The sequence below is a fragment of the Stigmatopora nigra genome, unplaced genomic scaffold (assembly GCF_051989575.1).
Source record: "Stigmatopora nigra isolate UIUO_SnigA unplaced genomic scaffold, RoL_Snig_1.1 HiC_scaffold_25, whole genome shotgun sequence".
Lineage (NCBI taxonomy): Eukaryota > Metazoa > Chordata > Actinopteri > Syngnathiformes > Syngnathidae > Stigmatopora > Stigmatopora nigra.
Genome location: NW_027551604.1, coordinates 1,717,117 through 1,739,283, shown reverse-complemented (window position 1 = coordinate 1,739,283; position 22,167 = coordinate 1,717,117). Strand labels below are relative to the sequence as shown.

Below are 22,167 nucleotides of genomic sequence, written 5' to 3'. Positions count from 1 at the left end.
TGTCGCCTTTTTTTCAGATCTTTCCCTGACTTTTCAAGTGGGCGGGGATTGGTTGTCATAACCCGGAAGTTGATCTGCACATGCGCCGACGAGCAAGCATGTTTTTTTTTTAACTTCACCTCGCTTCATGCTGTGCTAACACCACACTTCGGTTGAAAAAAAATGTTATTCTATTTATTTGAATTAAGATCCATTTATGATCATCCAAGAAATTGATGTCTTATAGATAACTACACTCTTAAATACGATACACATCTTGTTTTTCTATATTTTGCTAACATCTACGCTTGCTAAGCTACATATCCTAACGGGTAAGTGAATGGTGTTTATATTATTTGTTGGATATATTGTTTAATGCAAGATAGATAACTACTGATTCGTTCTTGTATGCAAGATAGATAACTAAGGTTTCGTTCTATGTATGCATTTAATGGAATCAAGATATTCAAAATGCAACGTAGTTCGTACATGTCTAAATATAAAAATCTACTAAGGTTTATATTTTATCGTACACTTATTTCATGGAAGGTTTTTAATGTAATTTGACAAAAAATAAAAAAAAATTAAAAAGTCATACTGTCAACTTAAAAATGATTATTTTTTGGTATGCCAGTTTCTTTGCAATGGAGGAATCCAACCCGGAATCAGATACAGTCCAACCAGGTGAAAAGAGAGGCTGCCCAGAGGATGAAGAAGACGTCGAGGCTGTGACCAAGAAAGCCCGAGTTGAGGACGAACATGAGAACGGAGTTCCTCAAGAAGCAACTAGCGATGCTGAAGGTGATGAGGAAGAGGAGGAGGAGGACTGTAGTGGCGAAAAATTTGCCGACATGATGAAGCACGGCCTTACCGAGCTAGATGTCGGCATTTGCAATTATGTCAGTGACCACCAGGGCTTCTCTGGTATCCTCAAGGAAAGGTTTGTCCTCCATTTTTTTTACTACAGACGCTACCCTACTTACAAACAAGCTTTTCGACATAAACACAATTTGCTGACATGCTAATTATTCTTACCTTTTCTCAGGTATTCTGATTTTGTAGTAAATGAAATCAGCAAAGAAGGAAAGATAGTACATTTAAACGACTTGTCTGTACCTAAAGAAGTCGAGGTAAGCAAAATATTCCCATGCTGTGACGTCAAACTAATTATTTATTTTTTTAATTTTATTATTATTATTTACAGGAAGCATCTGCTGCAGAAGCGGATGAAGAAAACCCAACATCTGAATGCAGTTTGTTGACAGAAGAGCAAAAAAAGCAGCTTGAGGAACTGCAAATGTTCAAAAATAAAGAAAGTTCCGTCTCTATAGAGGTGAGTTTATACTTTTTACTTTAATGATGAGTCATGTGTATGTTAATACTTTAGTCCTTTTTTTCTGTTTATGTTTCATATGTACTGTTAACGGATGCACTTTTTTATTTGTATCGTATCTTGTGCTGACCCGGGTTGGGTTATTGAATTTTATTTTATTTATTTTTTGACAGGGGGATCAATCAAAGGAGAAGAGGACACTTGTACACAAAGCTATCAAGGTTCAATTCCCTGGTCTGGAGACAAAGACAGAGGAGAAAGATGGACGCAAGTTTATTGTGGTGTATCATGTTGCTGGAAAGAAAGCTTTGGCTGGTAAGTTAAAAAAAGTACAAATAAAGTACAAATAAATATGTTTAAGATAGATACAATTTAATTTTAAAAAATTAAAAATTAACAGATTTAATTGTTAGCAAACAGCAACCATAAACTCACGCTAACACTAAAATGTTTCCCATTTTAAATAATAGAACATTTTATATATGCAGGCTTAACTTGTTTTAACTGAATTGGTTCATATTTCATGCAAAAAAAATATCATTTTTGCAAAATGATGCATGTTAAATGTAAGTTCTCACTAAAAAAACTTAGAATGAATTAACATCGATTTTTATTAGGTCAAAGTTGATTTTGCATGAAATTGTTGCCCATTTTCAAGTTGGTTTGACTTAAAAAAAAACATTTTTATGACAATTAAATGGCATGTGCATGACTATCAGGCTGAATTTCAGTGAAGGTCTAGTTCAATTTTTCTATATAAAACACATTTTAAGCAGTAATGTATGTAATGTAAAATTCTAATTTTCACTGAATGCACGCACTGTGAATTCAGCCAAAAAATACTTGAAATGCATGAGTATTAAAAAAAAAACGAGTGATATTCAGATTTTGCACCACAATCCACCATCTTGAATGGCTTCCCAATCTTTATTTTGTATTTTTAATCCATTTTCAATCCCAATCCAGTCCTTTTATGGGTCATGCATGGGGCTCAGCATTTCCCTAAAAAAATCAATTTAAGTATAACACTCTTCTATTGTCTATATTTTGCTTTTCTTGGGATAGCGGCCAAGACATCAGCAGGTAAGATATTCATCTCAACACAAATGGGAGATGTCAGGTGTTAAAACTGTTAAAGTTAGCCATCTTGTTCCAAGTTTTGAAGGCAAAAATGCAGATTCATGGGTCCAGACAAGTATTTTATATTTATTTTTTTGTGTGTGTTAATGTACAAAGCACCAAGGAAGCATTCCTGGCCCAAAAACCGTGGCAGCTATTGTCATTTTGTCCTGTACAAGGAAAACAAAGACACAATGGAGGCTATCAACGTGCTGTCAAAGTTTCTCAGGTATTAACTTTTATACAATTTTGCCACTAATGTTGTAATTTGGAAAAAAATAGATTGGAAATTTTCTCAGATCCAGGCAATTATCTTAAAATATTTAGTATAGCTGGGCGATATGACAAAAAAATTCTCACAATTTAAAAATATATTTATATCAGTCTATTGATAATTGGCATATAATTTTAAGTATTTTTGTTCTGTTGTGCAATAAAGATAAGATAACTCCATCCTTACATTATGAAAAGTAAATAATAAAACGTGCAAAAGTTTTGACAGGCATTTTTATTTTTATAAATGTGCCTTCAAACCAAAAAAGTTGCTGTGCAATATGAAATACATAAAATAAACATCACCATTAGCAAGCAGACTATTGTCAGCCTCATGTAAAGAAACAGTAAATTTACCTCAAATATGGCCACTCACAAAAAAAATAACTAAAAAATTGAATGAACCCAGAGAGAATTCACTTAAATCTTTTAGTGGATCAGCTCTTTGCTGTCTTGCATATCATCATCAGTTTTTTTCACATCTCACAACAGCGCCCCCAATTCCCAATGTGGTTGAATTGTGTAATTACAGTTTAAAATAACGATTTTTTTTTTTTTTATTTTTTTTTTTTTATCGGAAGTTTTTATTATTGTTAACAAAAATTATATCACGATTATCATCGTCATTGTTTTATCGCCCAGCTAAATTACTAGTTATGCATCATCAGTGTATTTCCAGCTCCAATTAGCCATTTTTTCCTCAGGCTTAGGCCCAATATGTTCTCCTATATGGGCACTAAAGACAAGAGGGCCATCACAGTGCAAGAAATAGCTGTCCTAAAGTAAGTATCGAGGACGTAGCATGTTATATGACTGTTGAAATGTGCCACTGGTAACAATAAAACTGCCTCAGAATCACAGCAGAAAGATTGGGCCACCTCAACAAGTGCCTGATGAACCTCAAGCTCGGAAATTTCTCTTACAAAAATCACCCGCTGAAGCTCGGAGAGCTGCAGGGGAACCGTTTCACAGTGGTCATTCGGTAAGTTGAATCCGTCATCCATTTTTCAGTGGCAATACATGTGAATGCAAGCCTGGAGAATATTCTGGAATACCTTTTTTACTGTTTCTCTATCTCCACCACCCAAGGAATATCTCAGGAACTGATGACCAAGTCCAACAAGCCTTGTCGTCCCTTAAGCAGACCGGATTTATCAACTACTATGGGATGCAGCGTTTCGGGACCACGGCGGTGCCCACCTACCAAGTCGGCAGGTAACGACGTCAATTGTCCTGGTAGCATTTTTTTGTGGCAAAATAGCATGTTTTTTGCATGCTTGATATTCATTTTTATTACATTAATTAATCATTTTCTATCTTTTTTTTGTCTTTTTCGCACATATTTAATCCAAAAGTGAGACTCTTTGATCATTATTAAAAGTATTTTTTTAGGACTGTTGAAAATTGTACTGGTAGCATTTTTATATGCTTGATATTCATTTTTATTACATTAATTAATCATTTTCTTATATATTTTTGGTCTTTTTCCTCACACATTTAATCCAAAAATGAGATACTTAGATCATTATTATAGGTAGTTTTTTGAGGACTGTTGAAAATTGTCCTGGTAGCATTTTTTGGGCAGAATAGCATGTTTTTTGTATGCCTGATATTAATTTTTATTACATTAATTCATTATTTTCTTATTTTTTTGTCTTTTTCTCACATATTTAATCCAAAAGTGAGACACTTTGCTCATTATCAAATGTATTTTTTTTCGGACCGTTAAAAATTGTGCTGGTAGCATTTTTTTAGACAAAATAGCACATGTTTACATTCTTGATATTCATTTTTATTACATTATTAATTTTCTTATCATTTTGTTTCATTATTTTATCCAAAAGTGAGACACTTTGATCATTATTAAAGGTAGTTTTTTTTGAGGGCCTTGGAACCAATGACTGAATTTACATATAAAGTACTGCTCTACTTACGAAATATTCAAGTTACAAAAAAGTTCTGGAACCAATTCATTTCATAAGTAGAGGTTAGGACTGTGCATTTTTTTTTATAAAACATACCTTGAACAAAAATCAAACCAGATCAGTAGTACAAAAAAAATATTTAATAATCTGCATCAAAACATCCCAACCGTCAATGGCTGCCAATGAGGTTAAATTCCTGATATGATACTTCATAATTCTTCTTTTATTATACCAGGGCCATTCTGAAGAATGACTGGAAGCTGGTGGTCGATTTGATCCTCAAACCTCGTCCAGGAGGTAATAAAAACTATTCCTAATCTTCTTAAAAAATATTTTTTTGGGTAGTTATCTCCTAAAGTCTTTTTTTGTGGGGTTTGTCTACTTGTCCAGCCGAGAAAGAATTCCTGGTGCGCTGTAGAGAAGAATGGGCCAAGAGTCAAGACCCCAACGCGGCCTTAAAGAAGCTCCCCAACAAGCGTTGCGTGGAAGGCCAACTTCTGCGCGGACTGTCCCAGTACGGCAAAAATAACATCGTCACTGCCTTTGGATTGGTTCGTGTCATTCGAGTCCAGGACATTCCCTTCGTCCACGTTTTGTGATTTGGTGGTCTTTTTTTGCAGATCCCCCGGAACAACCGCCTGATGTACATCCACAGCTATCAAAGCCTGGTGTGGAACACCATGGTCAGCCGCAGGATCGATGCCTTTGGGCTGAAGGCCGTGGAGGGCGATCTGGTGCTGCGAGGACGTGAGTGCCCCGTCCGAGGACGTGACCGGATGTTTGGTCGCCGGACGTTTGGTCGCCGGATGTTTGGTCGCCGGTCAAGTGTACCTAGATATTAAACAGTACTTAGATATTGAACAGTACTTAGATAGTAAACAGTACTTAGATATTTAACAGTACTTAGATATTTAACAGTACTTAGATATTATACAGAACTTGGATATCAAACAGTACTTGGATATCAAACAGTACTTGGATATTAAACAGTACTTGGATATTAAACAGTACTTAGATATTAAACAGTACTTAGATACTAAACAGTACTTAGATATTACACAGTTTTTAGATATTAAACAGTACTTAGATATTTAACAGTACTTAGATATTTAACAGTACTTAGATATTGAACAGCACTTAGATATTATACAGAACTTGGATATCAAACAGTACTTGGATATCAAACAGTACTTGGATATTAAACAGTAATTGGATATTAAACAGTACTTGGATATTAAACAGTACTTGGATATTAAACAGTACTTGGATATTAAACAGTACTTGGATATTAAATAGTACTTGGATATTAAACAGTACTTGGATTTTAAACAGTACTTAGATACTAAACGGTACTTAGATATTAAACGGTACTTAGACATTAAACGGTACTTAGATATTAAACGATATTTAGATATTGAACAGTATTTAGATATTGAACAGTATTTAGATATTGAACAGTACTTAGATATCGAACAGTACTTAGATATCAAACAGTACTTAGATATCAAACAGTAATTAGATATCAAACAGTACTTAGATACTAAACTGTACTTAGATACTAAACGGTACTTAGATATCAAACAGTACTTAGATATTTAACAGTACTTAGATATTAAACTCTCTCATGAATATTATTTTGAGAGCTGGTTTCAACAGTAAACTATCTGTCACCATTTGGCCGGCGACCAAAAGTCCGAGCACCATTTCTACTCCCTCTTAAAACTATGAATCTAGATGTAAAAATTATGAATCAGGGGGCGACTTATACGAGGGAAATTGTAGAATGCAACAATTTTAAGGGTATGCGGATGCGGCTTATATGCGAGAAAATATGAACAGAGATAATAATATTTGTTTCCCTCAAGTCAAAGCGCACGTACTGTCGGCGGAGGATGCAGAGAGCCACTCCATCCACGACATCGTGATGCCGCTTCCCGGTTTCGACGTCATCTACCCGACACACCATGGTGAGGTTGCGCCCCTAACTTGAGTTTTTGAATAGACATGACATAATTTGTCTTTTTTGTGTGTGTGTATGTCAGTGGGTAACGGTTACAAGGAGATGCTGAGTGCAGATGGCTTGGACATCGATAACATGCGACACAAAATTAAAGACTACTCGCTGGCAGGAGCCTATCGACGAGTTCTGATCAGACCATCTGACGTCAGCTGGTGAGTGTGGCGACTTGTTCGGAGTTCTTTTGGGCCCTGCTGGGAAATGTGTCATTGCGTTTTGAAGGCTTTTGATTTAGTGGCGGACTCCAGTTTTTTTCTTCAATATGCAGGTTCTTCTATACTCTTAATCACACTTTGAATCCATTAAACTACTCACAGTTGCATTCAAATACAGTAAAAAGTGTGATTTATAGTCTGCAAAATACAATACATTCACACTCAATCTGTCTCTTCAAGTAAAAAAACAAAAACAAAGCAATCAATTAGCCAGAAATGTGATTTTTTTTTTTTTTTTTTTTGTTCAAGCTAAATGAAATTAAATGACCCCAAACTGCTTTGTTGTTAAATATTCAGTCGAATAATTCCACTTAAAATTAAAAGCTTCAAAGCCGAATTTTAAGCTCAAAACGATGCCTGGCCGGACGTTTGGTCGCCGGTCAAATGTACTTAGATATTACACAGTACTTAGATATTATACAGTATTTAGATGTGAAACAGTACTTAGATATTATGCAGTACTTCAATATTACACAGTACTTCAATATTACACAGTACTTCGATATTACACAGTACTTCGATATCACACAGTACTTTAATATCACACAGTACTTTAATATCACACAGTACTTAGATATTACACAGTACTTAGATATTACACAGTACTTAGATATTACACAGTATTTAAATATTACACCGTATTTAAATATTACACAGTACTTAAATATTACACAGTACTTAGATGTTACACAGTACTTAGATATTACACAGTACTTAGATATTACACAGTACTTAGATATTACACAGTACTTAGATACTACACAGTACTTAGATACTAAACAGTACTTAGATACTACACAGTACTTAGATATTACACAGTACTTAGATATTATACAGTACTTGGATACTACACAGTACTTAGATATTACACTTAGATATTCCACAGTACTTGTCAACATGTACGTATCCACCTTCTCTGTACAGGGACGTGATCCAGTACGACGACCCCAAAATCTCTCTGGTCCACACCGACTTTGAGAAAATCGAGAACAAACCGGCGCCGGTGTGGGAAAAAGGTCAGTGCCGAAAAAGTCGACGCCAAGTAGCGGATAGCAAGGGTTGATGTGAATGTTTTCAATCCAAACAGAAGGCAAATACCGCGCCCTTCGCCTGGAGTTTTCGCTGCCGCCCTCCACGTACGCCACCATGGCCATTCGGGAAGTACTCAAGTTGGACACTAGCATCAAGAAGCAAACGCAACTCAATACCACCTGGTTCAACTGATTGGGGGAACGCCCAAAATTTGAAAAAGTATCAGGTGACTTGGAGAAAGCAACCAATAGAATGCAAGCTTATTCACAAGCATTTTTTTTTATTGCATCTAATTTTTTTTTTTTTTTTTTAATTTGATGTTTTAACTTTTTAAAAACAGGTCAGGCGATAAAATTAATTATTTCGTGCCTGCCCATGCAAGGACTTTTCTTTCCTTTTAAAGAAAAACAAATGTAAGCCTACTGAATGTAGTAAGCCTGACTCTTTCAGTGAGTTGGAATTAAAAATCATTTAAGATTATTTGTTTTTTGTTGTTATTTATTTTAAATGATGTCCATCCCAGGTGGGTTTCCTTCTATATTATATTATTCTATATTATATTTCATTCTATTATAGACTATTGGATATACTATTAGATGTACTATTAGAGGTACTATTAGAGGTACTATAAGATGTACTATAAGATATAGTACATCTTATAGTACAAGATGTACTATAAGATGTACTATAAGATGTACTATAAGATGTACTATAAGATGTACTATAAGATGTACTATAAGATGTACTATAAGATGTACTATAAGATATATTATAAGATATATTATAAAATACAATATAAGATATAATATTAGATTTACATTTTTTTTTAAATAAAAATACATTTAAACGTAGAACCCAAAATGTACTCTAAAGTCAATTTTTTTTCTTCCCAGAGGACCATTGCTTTTACACTGTTGATAGTTGCTGTGTAAACAGGTGTGATGCTAAAGGAGTAAACAAAGAGTTCAGAGGTCACATTAGCATGGAGCTGTCGTTACGGGAACAGATGTTTCTACGTACATTCCCGTCTTTTCTCCGTCTTTTCTCCGCACGCACGCAAACAGCGTAAAAGAAAAGAAAGGGAGAGCAAATACAAGCGTTTCCATGGTGCAAGCATGTCGGGCAAGGCAAATCTAATAGTATCATCTAATAGTATATCATAGTACATCTAATAGTATAAAGTAGTACATCTAATAGTACATAGTACATCTAATAATACATAGTACATCTAATAATGTATAGTAGTACATCTAATAGTATATCTTATAGTACATCTAATAGTATATCTTATAGTATATCTAATAGTGTATCCAATAGTATATCTTATAGTGTATCCAATAGTATATCTTATAGTATATCTAATAGTATAACAGTACATCTAATAGTATATCTTATAGTATATCTAATACTGTATCCAATAGTATATTTAATAGTATATCTAGTTGTATATCTAGTAATATATCTAATAGCATATCGAATACTGAATCGTATAGTATATCGAATGGTATATCCAATAGTGTATCATAGTACATCTAATAGTATATCTAGTAGTATATCTGATAGTATATATACTAGTATATCTAATAGCATATTGAATACTATATCGAAGAGTATATTGAATAGTATATCGAATAGTATATTGTATAGTAGTATATCGAATTGTATATCTAATAGTATAACATAGTGTATCTAATAGTATATAATAGTATATCTAATAGTATATAATAGTTTATCTAATAGTATATCTAATAGTATACCTAATAGTATTTCTTATAGTATACCTAATAGTATATGTATCTTATAGTATATCTGATCGTATATCTAATTAGTAAGACTAACATCCCTAACATGGAAGGAAATGTAACAAATAAAATGTGTATTTTCTGGAGTATAGAGTGAAAAAATTAGTGCAGTATATTATAGGAATACTCCAAAAGTACCTATTGTTTTATTTTCAATGACTCACCAGGATCGTGACAGAATGCCGACTTTTATATTTGTCAACTTGTGCCGTTGGCTTGTATTTGAATACGTTGAATTAGCCTTTTGCAGTTGTGTGTTTGCAAGTAGGAGGATTGTGGAGGGCGGGGGGGGGGGGGGGGGATCTTCTTGTGTATATACTGGGGGGGGCTGTTTGAAAGGCTTCTTATTCCACTGGTGTGGTCTTCTACTACGAGGAGGGATGCTTTTGTGCTTGTGTGTGTTTTTTTTTTTTGTTGGGGATTTCATAGCTTGTATATAAGGAGTGGCGCTCCATGGTGTCACCATGCAAATCCCAGACACAAACCCCATCGAAAGGCTGAAAGGAGCTGACTTTTCTCTGCATTGCATTGGACTGTGAGTCAAGTGGATGGAGGATTTGCAGGTAAGAACTAAATTAGATATGGGCAAACTATGGCCCCCGGGCCACATATGGGCCCATTAGGTTTTTTAATCCGGCCCGCCGACATTGCCCAAACGTTTATTTATTTATTTTTCTCCAAGATGGCGCCATCACTTGGAAGCCAGTGGCAGTAGTTGTGTCCACTCTTATTTGTTTTTGGTGTTTTACAGCCCTTCTATCTTTTTTAAATGATATTTTAATATTTGTAAATACATTCCTTTTTACTTGACTTTGTACTTTATACTTTTTTACTTTACTGAGTGATGAGTATGTTAATACTTAAGTCCTTTTTTTTTGTTTATGTTTCATATGTCCTGTTAACGGATGCACTTTTTTATATGTATCATATCTTGTACTAACCCCGCCCATCTGTTAAATTTTTCAAGTCAATGTGGTGTATTTGGAGGATTGTATTTGATGGTTTACCTGTATGAAGTTTGCATGTTCTCCCTGTGCCTATATGGGTTTCCTCTGGGTACTCCGGTTTCCTCCCAAATTCCAAAAACATGCATGCTAAGCTAACCCTAGCTAAGATTGGTGTGTATAATTATGCCCTGCAATTGGAATGCCACCCATTTAGAGTGTCCCCTTAACTGGGATAGACTCCAGCACCCTCTGCGATCCTAAAGTAGTTAAAACAATATTGAAACAATTATGAATATGTATCATTTGTCTAAAAAACCTTGTTGAATTGACTAATAATGATTCTACTAACCATTTTTTTCCACCTCATACATACAGTGCTAATCCAGTTGGAACCGGAATTCCAAATGGAGTCCAACACATCAGATTTGGACCACCTGACCTCCCCTTCACCTTTCCTCCAATGCGATTACACCGACTGGTCTCCATCTTTCTCCATCATCCCCAGTATCTACCTACTAGCTTTCGCCGTGGGTTGCCTAGGCAACGCCTTGGTCCTCTGGGCCTACCTAGACCGAACCCCCAAGAGGAGTAGGAGGAGCCACCTGTTGAAATTTTGCAGTCCACCATGCCCAGGTGAGGAAGAGAAGGCGGAGCTTGAGAGAAACTCCTCCTCCTCCAGCTCCTCGTCTTCCCCCCCTACCAACCGACCCCGCTCCCTGACGCACTCTCTAATAGCTAGCCTAGCATTAGCCGACCTGTCCTTCCTGGTGACCCTCCCCCTTTGGGCGGCCTACACAGCTTTGGGGTACCACTGGCCTTTCGGGGAGACCTTATGCCGCCTTAGTAGCTTCCTCACCGCCCTCAACATGTACGCCAGCGTCTTCAGCCTAAGCGTCCTCAGCATAGAACGCCATCGCGTCCTCACCGGGCCGCCACGACGACCATGCCCCGCCTCCAGTCGGGTTTTAGCCGCCTTGTGGTCACTATCAGGAATTCTCGCCCTCCCTGGTTTCCTCCTACGCTCCACCCGGGACCCCGAATGGCCGGATCCGTCGGGTTCTGTCGCCTGCCGGATGGATTACTCCGCCCTGATTGGCGACCAACCCGACGAGGAGGCGAGAGAGGTCGCCCAAATGCGATGGGCGGCGGTTTTAAGCCTCAAATCCACACTACTAGGCTTCCTGTTCCCTTTAGCGGTTCTCCTAGCGTGCTATTGTTCGTTAGCACGTCTCCTCGGGCGCCATTTCGGACGCGGGCCTCGGCCGGACCGCCCTCGCCAACGCCGGCTTCTCAGGGTCATCGTGACCTTGGTCTTAGCCTTTTTCCTCTGTTGGCTCCCCCTACATGTCAATAAGACGTTATCACTCCTTCTGGAGTTGGGTTTTTTGCCGTATTCTTGCGTTTTAGATCAGATTCTCCTAGCAGTGCATCCGTATGCTACCTGTGTGGCGTATCTTAACTCCTGTTTAAACCCGTTGCTCTACGCCGCCTGCGACCGTTCCTTCCGGAGGAAATGTGGGCGGATGCTTAGGTCGACGTGTGGCGAGAGAAAAAAGAAGGAGGTGGGGGAAATGATTAAGGCGGTGGATGAAAGATCGGACAGCTCGGGGAAGACGAGGGAGGCAGACGCGGGTGTGGAGGGGTGATCCGACACCCCCTAGACCCGTCATGTTTAAAAATACGGCCCGCGGGCCACATCCAGCCCATTAGGCTTTTTAATCCGGCCCCCCGATGTTGTTCAAATATTTATTTTTTATTTTTATTTTATTTTTTATTATTATATTTTTTTTACCCCAAGATGGCGCTGTCACGTGGACTCTTATTTGTTTTTGGTGTTTTACAGCCCTTATATCTTTTTTTAAATGACATTTTAATATTTCTTAATACATTCCTTTTTACTTGACTTTGTACTTTATACTTTTTACTTTAATGATGAGTATGTTAATACTTTAGTCCTTTTTTTCTGTTTATGTTTCATATGTACTGTTAACCCGGCATATAAAGTATGACATTTGAGATGATGCAATGGATTGATGTCATCTGCAGTTTGTGTCCCCTTAAGATGACATCATCAATATGTCAAACATTTGTTCTGGCCTCTGTCAATATGTTCTTTTGTTTTGTTTTGTTTTTTTACGGTCTGTGGGCAATATCCTCGTCTCCTTGATGGAATTTTCCGTGGGAGCAAATGGGAGTGAGAACTTTGGAACTTGTGGACCACCAAGGAACAGATGAAAATAAAAAAATGGGAAATAAAAGGGTTTGAGAGAGCAATAATTGAAAGTGAATGATACAATTGGGAGGCTTATTGTACATATTTTATGCATCATCATAGTGTTATTTTTTAATCTTTATTCTTGAGACATTTTATGTATGGAGCGGTTGTCACAGTAAATTAAGTCAAAAAGCTTTTTAAGTCATGTTTTTATTGCAGTTATATTAAAAATGTTAACATAAAATTGTGTAAATAAAGTTTAGTGGGGGTAAACTGTGATTTTATAGTGTTACTGTATTTTTTTTGTATATAGGTATATATGATGCAAATAAAAACTACATATTTAGGTTTTTTTATTTGTTTTAATGAATCTATTTTCCTATTTATGTCCATGTTCTTATCTCGTCTCATTTTCTGAACCGCTTTTGTTTTGCGTTATAATTTTATATTCAAACTAAACAATTGTATTGCTTTTTGAAATGGGTTTTAAAAAGAACTGAAAAAAAGTACGATAACAATACATGTACTACCACCTAAAACGTTGGCGAAAGAGCGCAGTACCGTGTTATTTCCACAGAGGGCGCTGATACCCATTCGTGGGAGTTTTTGCGAGATTTGCTGAAGTTCTTGAGTTTTCCTCTTTTCATTTGCCAATTGTAGTTTACAAGATGGGCACAGCTTTGGTTTACGATGAGGAGATGACTCGCTACAAACTATTGTGGCCCGAGTAAGTGCAAGATGTGACCAGAAAAAGCGATTTAACTGAATAAGTCTCGGGGTTTTTTTTCCATTTATATGTCGTTCCGCGACCCTTGTAAGGACAATAGGCTCGTGAAATTAATGTATGAATGAAATGTATGTCACGTGTAGCATTGATTGACAGAAAAGAGCGATGTTTAGCCCTCCATCATTTGGAATAAAATGCCACTAGAGTTTATAAATTAATAACTAATAAGTGTGGGGGTTTTCGTGTTCTGTCGCGTTCAAACGTCTATTTCAGAATATGTTATGTTTTATGTGGTCGTCGGAAAAGTTTGTTTGGAACAGTGGTTGTTTACGGTCGGATTAGTTGGTTGGTGCACATATATGAAGTTGGGAAAAATAATTTAAAATGTATTTAGAAGATAAATTATATGTCATTTTAGTTTTCATATTATTTTAAATGTACACCAAGAAGAAAAACTGCCGTGTTTTTTTAGTGTTTTGTCGGAACATTAAATGTCAAACCATTGTTGCTGGTCGGACATTTTACTACAATGTAGCTTTGCCGAATAGTTAATTAACTATATAGTACATAAATGCAATTTATAAATATTTGCTCTTCTTTTTCTTTATAACAAAAATAATTAAATAAATAAAATGTTTTTTAACATTTACTTTTTATAACAAATACAATTTATTTTATCCGCAACCAAAAAGTTTAATTATTTTTCCATCAAACTGCGACGGCAATAAATAAGAATATTATTGATAAGATTTGTACTGGTTCATCTCAATAGATTAAATCACAGAAGAACACCTTATTAATTTCAATGGTTTTTTTGTACTATATTAGTACTATTTTTGTACCATAGTATAGTTTGTATTTCCTGATTTATTCTTTAAACTTATAAATGTTACAAAGAATGACCCTGAAAAAAAAACACAATGTTATTTTTTTTATTAGTTTAAACTATGTTTCAGTCAATATACAAATGTAAACATTCTAAATCCCAGTCCAGACTGTGAGATTGAACGTCCCGAGCGTCTGACGTCAAGTCATGAAGCTTTGCTGGCGAGTGGCCTGGCCACACGATGTGTTTCCATACCTGTCCGTCAAGCTACAGATGCTGAAATTCTCCTTATTCACAGGTAAACCTTTCATACCCAATCAAACCTTCTTTATTCCTCCTAATGAATTACCAAAAAATATTAGCCAGGAGTACCTGGAAGCCGTAAAGAAGACCCCATACATGAGTCTGCAAGATCTTCAGCAGTTTACCCAACTTTATGGAGATGTCTACTTCCACCCTGTCAGTGGTATTCAAAGTCAATCCGCCATATTGAAGTTCACAATATATTTTTATTCAAAAATGGCTTCCATTTTATGCTATAGAACAGTTACCACTGTGCAAAGCTGGCAGTGGGAGCCGCACTGCAACTAGTTGATGGCGTTTTGAGCGGAACGGTGAGAAATGGCATGGCTCTGGTCAGGTAAGAAGGTTTTTAATGTGTATCACTAGGTTATATCTGTCAACTTTAGCCAATTGCTCCCCTTATTTATGATTGTAATTCCCCTTATTAAGCAATTTTTTTTAAAAATCCAAAATGGTGCCCAATTAGAATGCACTAAATTCAAGATTCTGTAGATGTCGCTATATGACGCTGATAGCTTGACTCTCTGAGTACATTGCTTGCTGACACGCTATATTTATATCGTGAAAAGGTGGACTGACACAAGCATATTATGCTTAAAGCATGACAATATTAGCAGTCGACGATGATGATCTGGATTAAAGCCAAAATGGCTTTTTTTTTACCAAAGAAATACTGATAAAAATCCTGTACAAATGTTTTTATATGGTGTACACTTTGAAATGATAAAAAAATGTATAAAATACGGGAAAACTGAAAAGTTGACAGGTATGGCTTTACTAAGTCATTTAAAAAAAATAGGCCACCAAAGGAAAATAAATATTTGAACAAAAACTTCACTACAAAGGTTGTTTTACTCTTTACAAAATGTGAAATGATTAACAAATATGTATAAAATACGGGAAAACATATTAGTTGATAGCTATGGCTTTACTAAATCCTCTCGACCTCCAGAGCAGAAAAAAACACTTCAAAAAAATCCAGTACAAAAGTTGTTATACAGTGTACACAATTTGAAATGCAAAAAAATGTATAAAATGCAGAAAAACGTATAAGTTGATAGGTATGGTTTTACTAAATCACCGCAAAAAAAGTACTTAAAAAATCCAGTAAAAAAAGTTGTTATACGGTGTACACAATTTGAAATGCTAAAAAAAATGTATAAAATCTGTGAAAACATATAAGTTTGACAGGTCTGGTTTAACTAAATCACTTATCTTTTAAAAATTATTTTTATTATTTTTTTAAATAGACCTCCAGGGCATCACAGCATGCACAATGCTGCCAGTGGATTCTGCATTTTCAACAATGTGGCCATAGCAACTAAATACGCCCAAAAAAAATATGGAATTCAAAGGTAACATGATTGCAAAATCAACTCCATTTTATTTTTATCCTTCAGCTAAATTTTGCGGTTTATTTTAGGGTGCTAATCGTTGACTGGGACATACATCATGGTCAGGGAGTACAGTACGCCTTTGAGGATGATCCAAGGTATGTACATTTACACTACTTTTGACTGTATATTAATTTTTTAAAACTTTTTTTAGTGTCCTTTACTTTTCTTGGCATCGTTACGAGCACCAAAAATTCTGGCCTGAGCTCAGGGAATCCGACTATGACAGTATTGGCAAGGATAAAGGCCTTGGTTTTAATATAAATGTGCCATGGAACAAGGTTAGCGCCAAAAAAAAAAAAAAAATATTAATATTTTTTTACCATCCCTTCATTTTTTGTGATTTTTTTTCTTTGTTATATCCAGGTGTGCATGGAGAACAGCGACTATCTCGCCGCTTTTTTTCACGTCCTGTTACCAGTGGCCTACGAGGTAAAACCAGATTTAAATAAAGCTAAGTACCGTATTTTCAGGACTATAAGGCATTATAAGGCGCACCCTCAATGAATGACATTTTTTTCCATATATAGGGCGCACTGTATTATAAGGCGCACTGTATTATAAGGCGCACTGTCTATTTTGGAGAAAATGTAAGACTTTTAAGTGCCCCTTATAGTGGTGAAAATACTGCAATTGCTATTGAGTTCCAGGTATGAAGTACTCACTACTTTACAGTCACCTCTAGAGCCAGCCATTGTTGATGTTTTGGACTTTTTTGTCTAAAATCTTGCAGTGGGGGAGGAGCTTGTGTTTTTTTAAATATCCGACAGAGGTGGTTTTTCGTTTTCTGTTTTTTTCCCAAATATAAGGCGCACTGTATTATAAGGCGCACTGACTATTTTGGAGAAAATTTTAGACTTTTAAGTGCGCCTTATAGTCGTGAAAATACGGTAAGCGTGGCTTTAAATGAACTCTCCTGACTCTCATTTGCAGTTTTGCCCAGATTTGGTGATGGTGTGTGCAGGATTTGACTCCGCTATTGGTGACCCAGAGGTATGAAATTCTATCCCAAGACATCAATTCGCTCTCCTTGGTAGCCATTTTAACTGTCATGTACAGTGGTACCTTGAGATATGAGCTTAATACGGTCCGGGACTGAGCTCATATGTCGATTTACTTGTAACTCAAGTGAATGTTTACCATAGAAATAAAGTAAAAACTAATTAATTGGTTCCAACTTTTTGAAAAAACACCAAAAACGGATTATTGGAATGGAAAAACATTTTTATTTGTTGTAATTTGTCAGTTTTTGCATGGTAGCATGCTCGTAACATAACATAAACAAATTAAAATGAACTTGGATGACGATGCAAATACTCAAAAATACGTTTAATCTAACTTTACACTCAAATTAATTCTAATTTTCTTTAAAATTTTGATACCTTTCTTCTCCCGGGTTGGCTCTACTAGCCCCGCCTCCAGCCTGACTTTCAGATACAACCTATCGAGAGTTGTTTCCTTTTGTCTTCCCTTCAAAATATTCCCAAAATAATGCACACAAATGTCCTCACAATATGATAACACACAACCACTTGCCAACAATAAGTACTATATATACCCCTCTTATATTAGCAAACAAGCTCCGCCTTTTGCACTGACTAACAGGAAAAAAAACACTGAAAAAAATGCAATGCTCCGCCCAGTGCTCGTAGATATTATTACAAAAGGGAGTTGCGATGGTGAGCAGCCTCTCTATATGCTCGTATATCAAAATTTGTCTCATATCTCAAGACAAAAAAATGCTCAAAATTTTACTCTTATCTCAAATTGCTCATATGTCGAGGTATCATTGTACTTACTGTAGCTTTTCTTGATTTTCCAGGGCAAAATGTGTGCTACGCCGGATATTTTTGCACATCTGACACACTTGCTCATGAACCTGGCTGGAGGCAAACTTTGTGCGGTGCTGGAGGTTAAGAAATTTGTGTTGCCCTCCCATATTTGGACCTTTTTAGAACACCCTGCAATTTATTATTATTATTTTTTTTTTTGTATTACAGGGAGGATATAACTTGACTTCACTCGGTCAGTCCGTATGCGCCACAGTTCAAACGTTGCTTGGGGATCCGGCACCCCGGCTGACCGACCTCCAAAGCCCCTCCCAGAGGTTCTTGTACACTAATCTATAATTTTGTAACATGATTCACTTTTTGGTTGTGAATAGATGAATTTTGTCTGTTTTAGCGCACTCGTGTCAATTCACTGTGTACGTGCAGCACATCGGAAGTTTTGGTCCTGTCTTCAACATTCATGTAAGATTGCGGTAACAAGTTTTTTATTGAAAATAATTTTGTTGGTAGAGTGGTTTGATTTCATGTGGGCTGGACCATTTTAGATATTATATTTAGATTTTTTAATTTTTATAAATGGATTAAAAGAACTGGATTAAAAGCCCTGAATATTCAGTTTTTATAGATCTAAAACAATGTTTATTTTAACTTTTTTAAATATATTTTTAGATTTTACAAAACGATTTATGAACTAAAAACTGAAAAAAATGATTACAAAACAACAATTATTGATTTAAAAGGGTAAAATCCGGGAAATTATTATACATTTAGCCCTGAATATTCAGTTTTTTCATAGATCTAAAACAATGTTTATTTCACCTTTTTTAAATATATTTTTAGATTTGACAAAATGATTTTTGAACTAAAAACAGAAAAAAAATGATTAAAAAATGACAATTATTGATTTAAAAGGGTAAAATCAGGAAATTTAATATACATTTATTCCTGAATATTCCGTTTTTTATAGATCTAAAACAATATTTATTTCAGCTTTTTTTTTAAATATATATTTTAAGATTTTACAAAATGATTTTTGAACTAAAATCACCGAAAAAAAATGATTAAAAAATGACAATTATTGATTTAAAAAGGGGAAAATCAGAAAATGTAATATACACATCAATAATCTTCATTTGAATTTGATCCTAAAACAGAAAGTCAGCACTCATCATTTACTTTCCCGGGCCACAAAAAATGATACGGCGGGCCAAATTTGGCCCACGGGTCACCACTTTGACACCTGTGGGTTAGCACATCCGCCTCACAGTTCTGGGGTCGTGAATTCAATCCCAGGCAGTGTCTTAGCTTTCTTCCTATCTTTCCACAGCTGCGGAACTCCCCTCAGAAGTCAGCACAAAGTGCGTAAAGCCAGAAGAGAAGGACGAAAGTACGCAAAGGGGAGGAGCCAATGATGGCAAAGATACCATAACGTGGCCCGAGCCTCAAAAGCGTCGTCGTCCTCCCGTACGCACGGTGGCGATCATTCCCGAGGAAGTGTCTTGTCCCGATGGATGTCAACAATTCAACATTTCACAGTCAGTTGATTTATTTTAACAGAAATGTTGAATAATTCTGGAACATAACATTTTTTGGTCTATTTTCTAGAAAAGAAGACTTTTCAAATGATTCTACTGGAGACAGTCTTACAGCACTTGTTGGGGAAATGGAAAAGAATGAGGTAATGTCAGAAAGTTTTATTTTGAATTTTTTTAAATGTGTATATTTTAGATTTTAACAACAAAAAATGCGGGTATTTTGTTGCCAGATTTGTAATGGACTAGCTTTGGTTGAAGATGTTTCTATGGCGATGGTGGCCGTCATAAAAGACGCATCTGCTCTTAAACAACGGTAAAATTGTAATTATTAAATTTTGATTGGATTAGAAGTAGCAATGAAACTAAGTTGGGGTTTTTTGTACATTTTTTACAGTGTTTTGGTAGTTTGTGTTGGACGGACTGGAATCCAGAGTCTCATGCCAGAAGATGGGTAAATATTCTTAATTTTTTGCATCTCATTACTAATTTGCAGATTTTTCGGAAGAACATAAATAAAAAACAAAAAAACAACGAAAAAAACGACCAAAACAAGGCAAATTATTACAGATTTCATAAAATTAGGTAAATGTGGTAAGATAGTGTCAAAATAACCTGAAAATGACTGACAAAGCAATTTTATAATATCCTTATACAATACAACATTCAAAAAATACTTTGTGTTTTATCAAATACAACCACAAGTTGCTAAAAATCCATCCAAAAAAGTGACAAAAATACCTCAATCATTACATCGAATGTTCATTACTAGTCATTCGTTCCTTAAATTCTGGTTGTGATGTCACAACCAGAAAAGTGGGCGTTACCAAATGCATTGTTTTGGGTGAAATAACGAACTAGAAAATGGTAAAAAAACAAAAAAATAGCATTTTCTTCATGCAAATACACATTAATAGAGCCATTTTATTGTTTCTGTCATACTTACTATTTCATTGGTTATTTTTGCAGTACAACACTCACCATCCACATCACCAATGAAGTACTAGAAGAGCCCAGATGCAAGTACTACATCCCCATACGTCTCAAACATGGTTTTGAAGATGTATCAGGTTTTATCCAAGCCACATTGGGTCTCCTGCTCCCAATTGCCTACCAGTACGACCCAGGACTGGTTTTACTGGCCCAAACTCCTAGCAAAGACCGTCCCAGTTACAGCTGTTGGCAGCAATTGGTCGGCCTCCTGCTCGGCTTGGCTCAGGCTCACGTTCTAGTACTTTTGCGGGTAAGAATAGCTCCGTCTCGATAGTACGTATACGACATAATGACTCAAAATGCACATTTCAGGAAGACCATGAAGTGTTCATTGGGCCAACGGCGTCCTCGCTTACTGGGAATCCGGCACCCTCTCTTGGTCAGTTTGGTACTTCGCAAGCGGAAGATTTTGAAGCACTAGAAGGCTTGAGAGGACGTCTTCAGGTCGACTGGAAGATGCTGAAAACATCAGGTGAGGGTAAATTAACTGCAGTAATCAAAGAATATCAAGGTTTATTTAGACCAGGGGTGGACAAATTGACTTTAAAAATGTGACAGATGGGCGGGGTCAGCACAAGATAGGATACATCTAAAAAAGTGCATCCGTTAACAGTACATATGAAACATAAACTGAAAATAATCAAGTATTAACATACTCATCACTCAGCATTCAAGTAAAAAGTATAAAGTACAAATTCAAGTAAAAGGGAATGTATTAAGAAATATTACAATGCCATTTAAAAAAATAGAGGGACTGTAAAACACGAAAAACAAAAAAGAGTGGACACAGCTACTGCCACTGGCTTCTGCATGACGGCGCCATCTAGGGAGAAAAAACAAAAAAAAACATAATTTGGACGTCGGGTGAGTATCATTTGTTTTGGTTGCAATATTTTCCATAAAAATGGCTACAATTGCGGTAAACACTCTTCATAAAATGAATATATTTAGGATATTTGCATTTTTTTTAGTTTTTTCTAGAGTAGTACTCATCTATTTTTTACTAGCAATATAATAATATTAATTTGGAATAATATAAAAATATTTGTTAACCTATCTGATTTGTTCTCTATGCAAAACCTATTTTTTTTATTTAACCTTTTTGTATTATTTTCCTTTTTTCTCATTAAAACAGTCCAAGAACACAAAGACGAAGACAACTGAAGCAACAATGTCCCTCTTTTTTCTGTCCTTTCATTTCAACCCACACAAAAACCTGCAAAATACTCTGACTTAAACCCAAAACAAACTGAACATTCAATTGTGCAAAATGCTAACATATTTTTTCACTGCATTCCATTTTATTTAGCATTTATTGTCCTAGATACATCTTGATTATGTATTTTTTATACCAAATTAAAATATTTAAATCTCAATTACATCATCTGGCGATCCGGTGGGTAAGTGGATAGCGCATCCTGAGATTCCGGGTTCGATCCCGCATCCGAACTTTCCTATGAAGAGTTTCCATGTTCTCCCTGGGCTAGCGTGGGTTTCCTCCAGGTACTCCAGTTTCCTCCCACACCACAAAAACATCCATGCTAACCTAATTATGTGCAAAATTGCCTAACCCTACCTACCATTGGTTGTCTTTTCTCTCCCTCTGATTGGCTCCCCACCGATTCAGGGTTTCCACTTCAACTTGGATAGGATCCAGCACCCCCTGGCGAGCCTTTATGAGGATCAGCAGGACAGAAAATGAATGAATGACATCACGTGTACACGTATACTTCAATTCTTCAAAG

The 22,167-nt window shown here is 36.0% G+C and overlaps 3 protein-coding genes across 3 annotated transcripts; all 3 read left to right on the top strand.

The window, feature by feature from the left end:
* Positions 1-52: 52 nt before the first annotated feature.
* pus7 (pseudouridine synthase 7) lies at positions 53-8,373 on the top strand. Its single transcript, XM_077711109.1, has 16 exons — positions 53-311; positions 614-919; positions 1,025-1,109; positions 1,184-1,312; positions 1,486-1,627; positions 2,549-2,660; positions 3,409-3,486; positions 3,558-3,686; positions 3,794-3,919; positions 4,865-4,926; positions 5,020-5,180; positions 5,250-5,376; positions 6,495-6,596; positions 6,672-6,801; positions 7,786-7,877; positions 7,949-8,373. Exons 2-16 carry the CDS (start codon positions 624-626, stop codon positions 8,083-8,085), a joined length of 1,908 nt encoding a protein of 635 aa, XP_077567235.1. The 5' UTR covers positions 53-311; positions 614-623; the 3' UTR covers positions 8,086-8,373.
* Positions 8,374-11,046: 2,673 nt separating this feature from the next.
* aplnr2 (apelin receptor 2) lies at positions 11,047-12,288 on the top strand. Its single transcript, XM_077711372.1, has one exon. The coding sequence runs from the start codon at positions 11,047-11,049 to the stop codon at positions 12,286-12,288; it is 1,242 nt and encodes a 413-aa protein (XP_077567498.1).
* A 1,157-nt stretch (positions 12,289-13,445) lies between these two features.
* On the top strand, positions 13,446-21,801 carry hdac10 (histone deacetylase 10). The gene is made up of 19 exons (XM_077711131.1): positions 13,446-13,584; positions 14,574-14,708; positions 14,773-14,869; positions 14,953-15,050; positions 15,964-16,068; positions 16,137-16,205; positions 16,262-16,388; positions 16,474-16,539; positions 17,041-17,100; positions 17,930-18,019; positions 18,108-18,214; positions 18,292-18,359; positions 19,225-19,432; positions 19,503-19,575; positions 19,663-19,745; positions 19,827-19,883; positions 20,399-20,672; positions 20,735-20,894; positions 21,558-21,801. The coding sequence occupies exons 1-19, from the start codon at positions 13,526-13,528 to the stop codon at positions 21,584-21,586; spliced, it is 1,965 nt and encodes a 654-aa protein (XP_077567257.1). The 5' UTR covers positions 13,446-13,525; the 3' UTR covers positions 21,587-21,801.
* Positions 21,802-22,167: the final 366 nt, after the last annotated feature.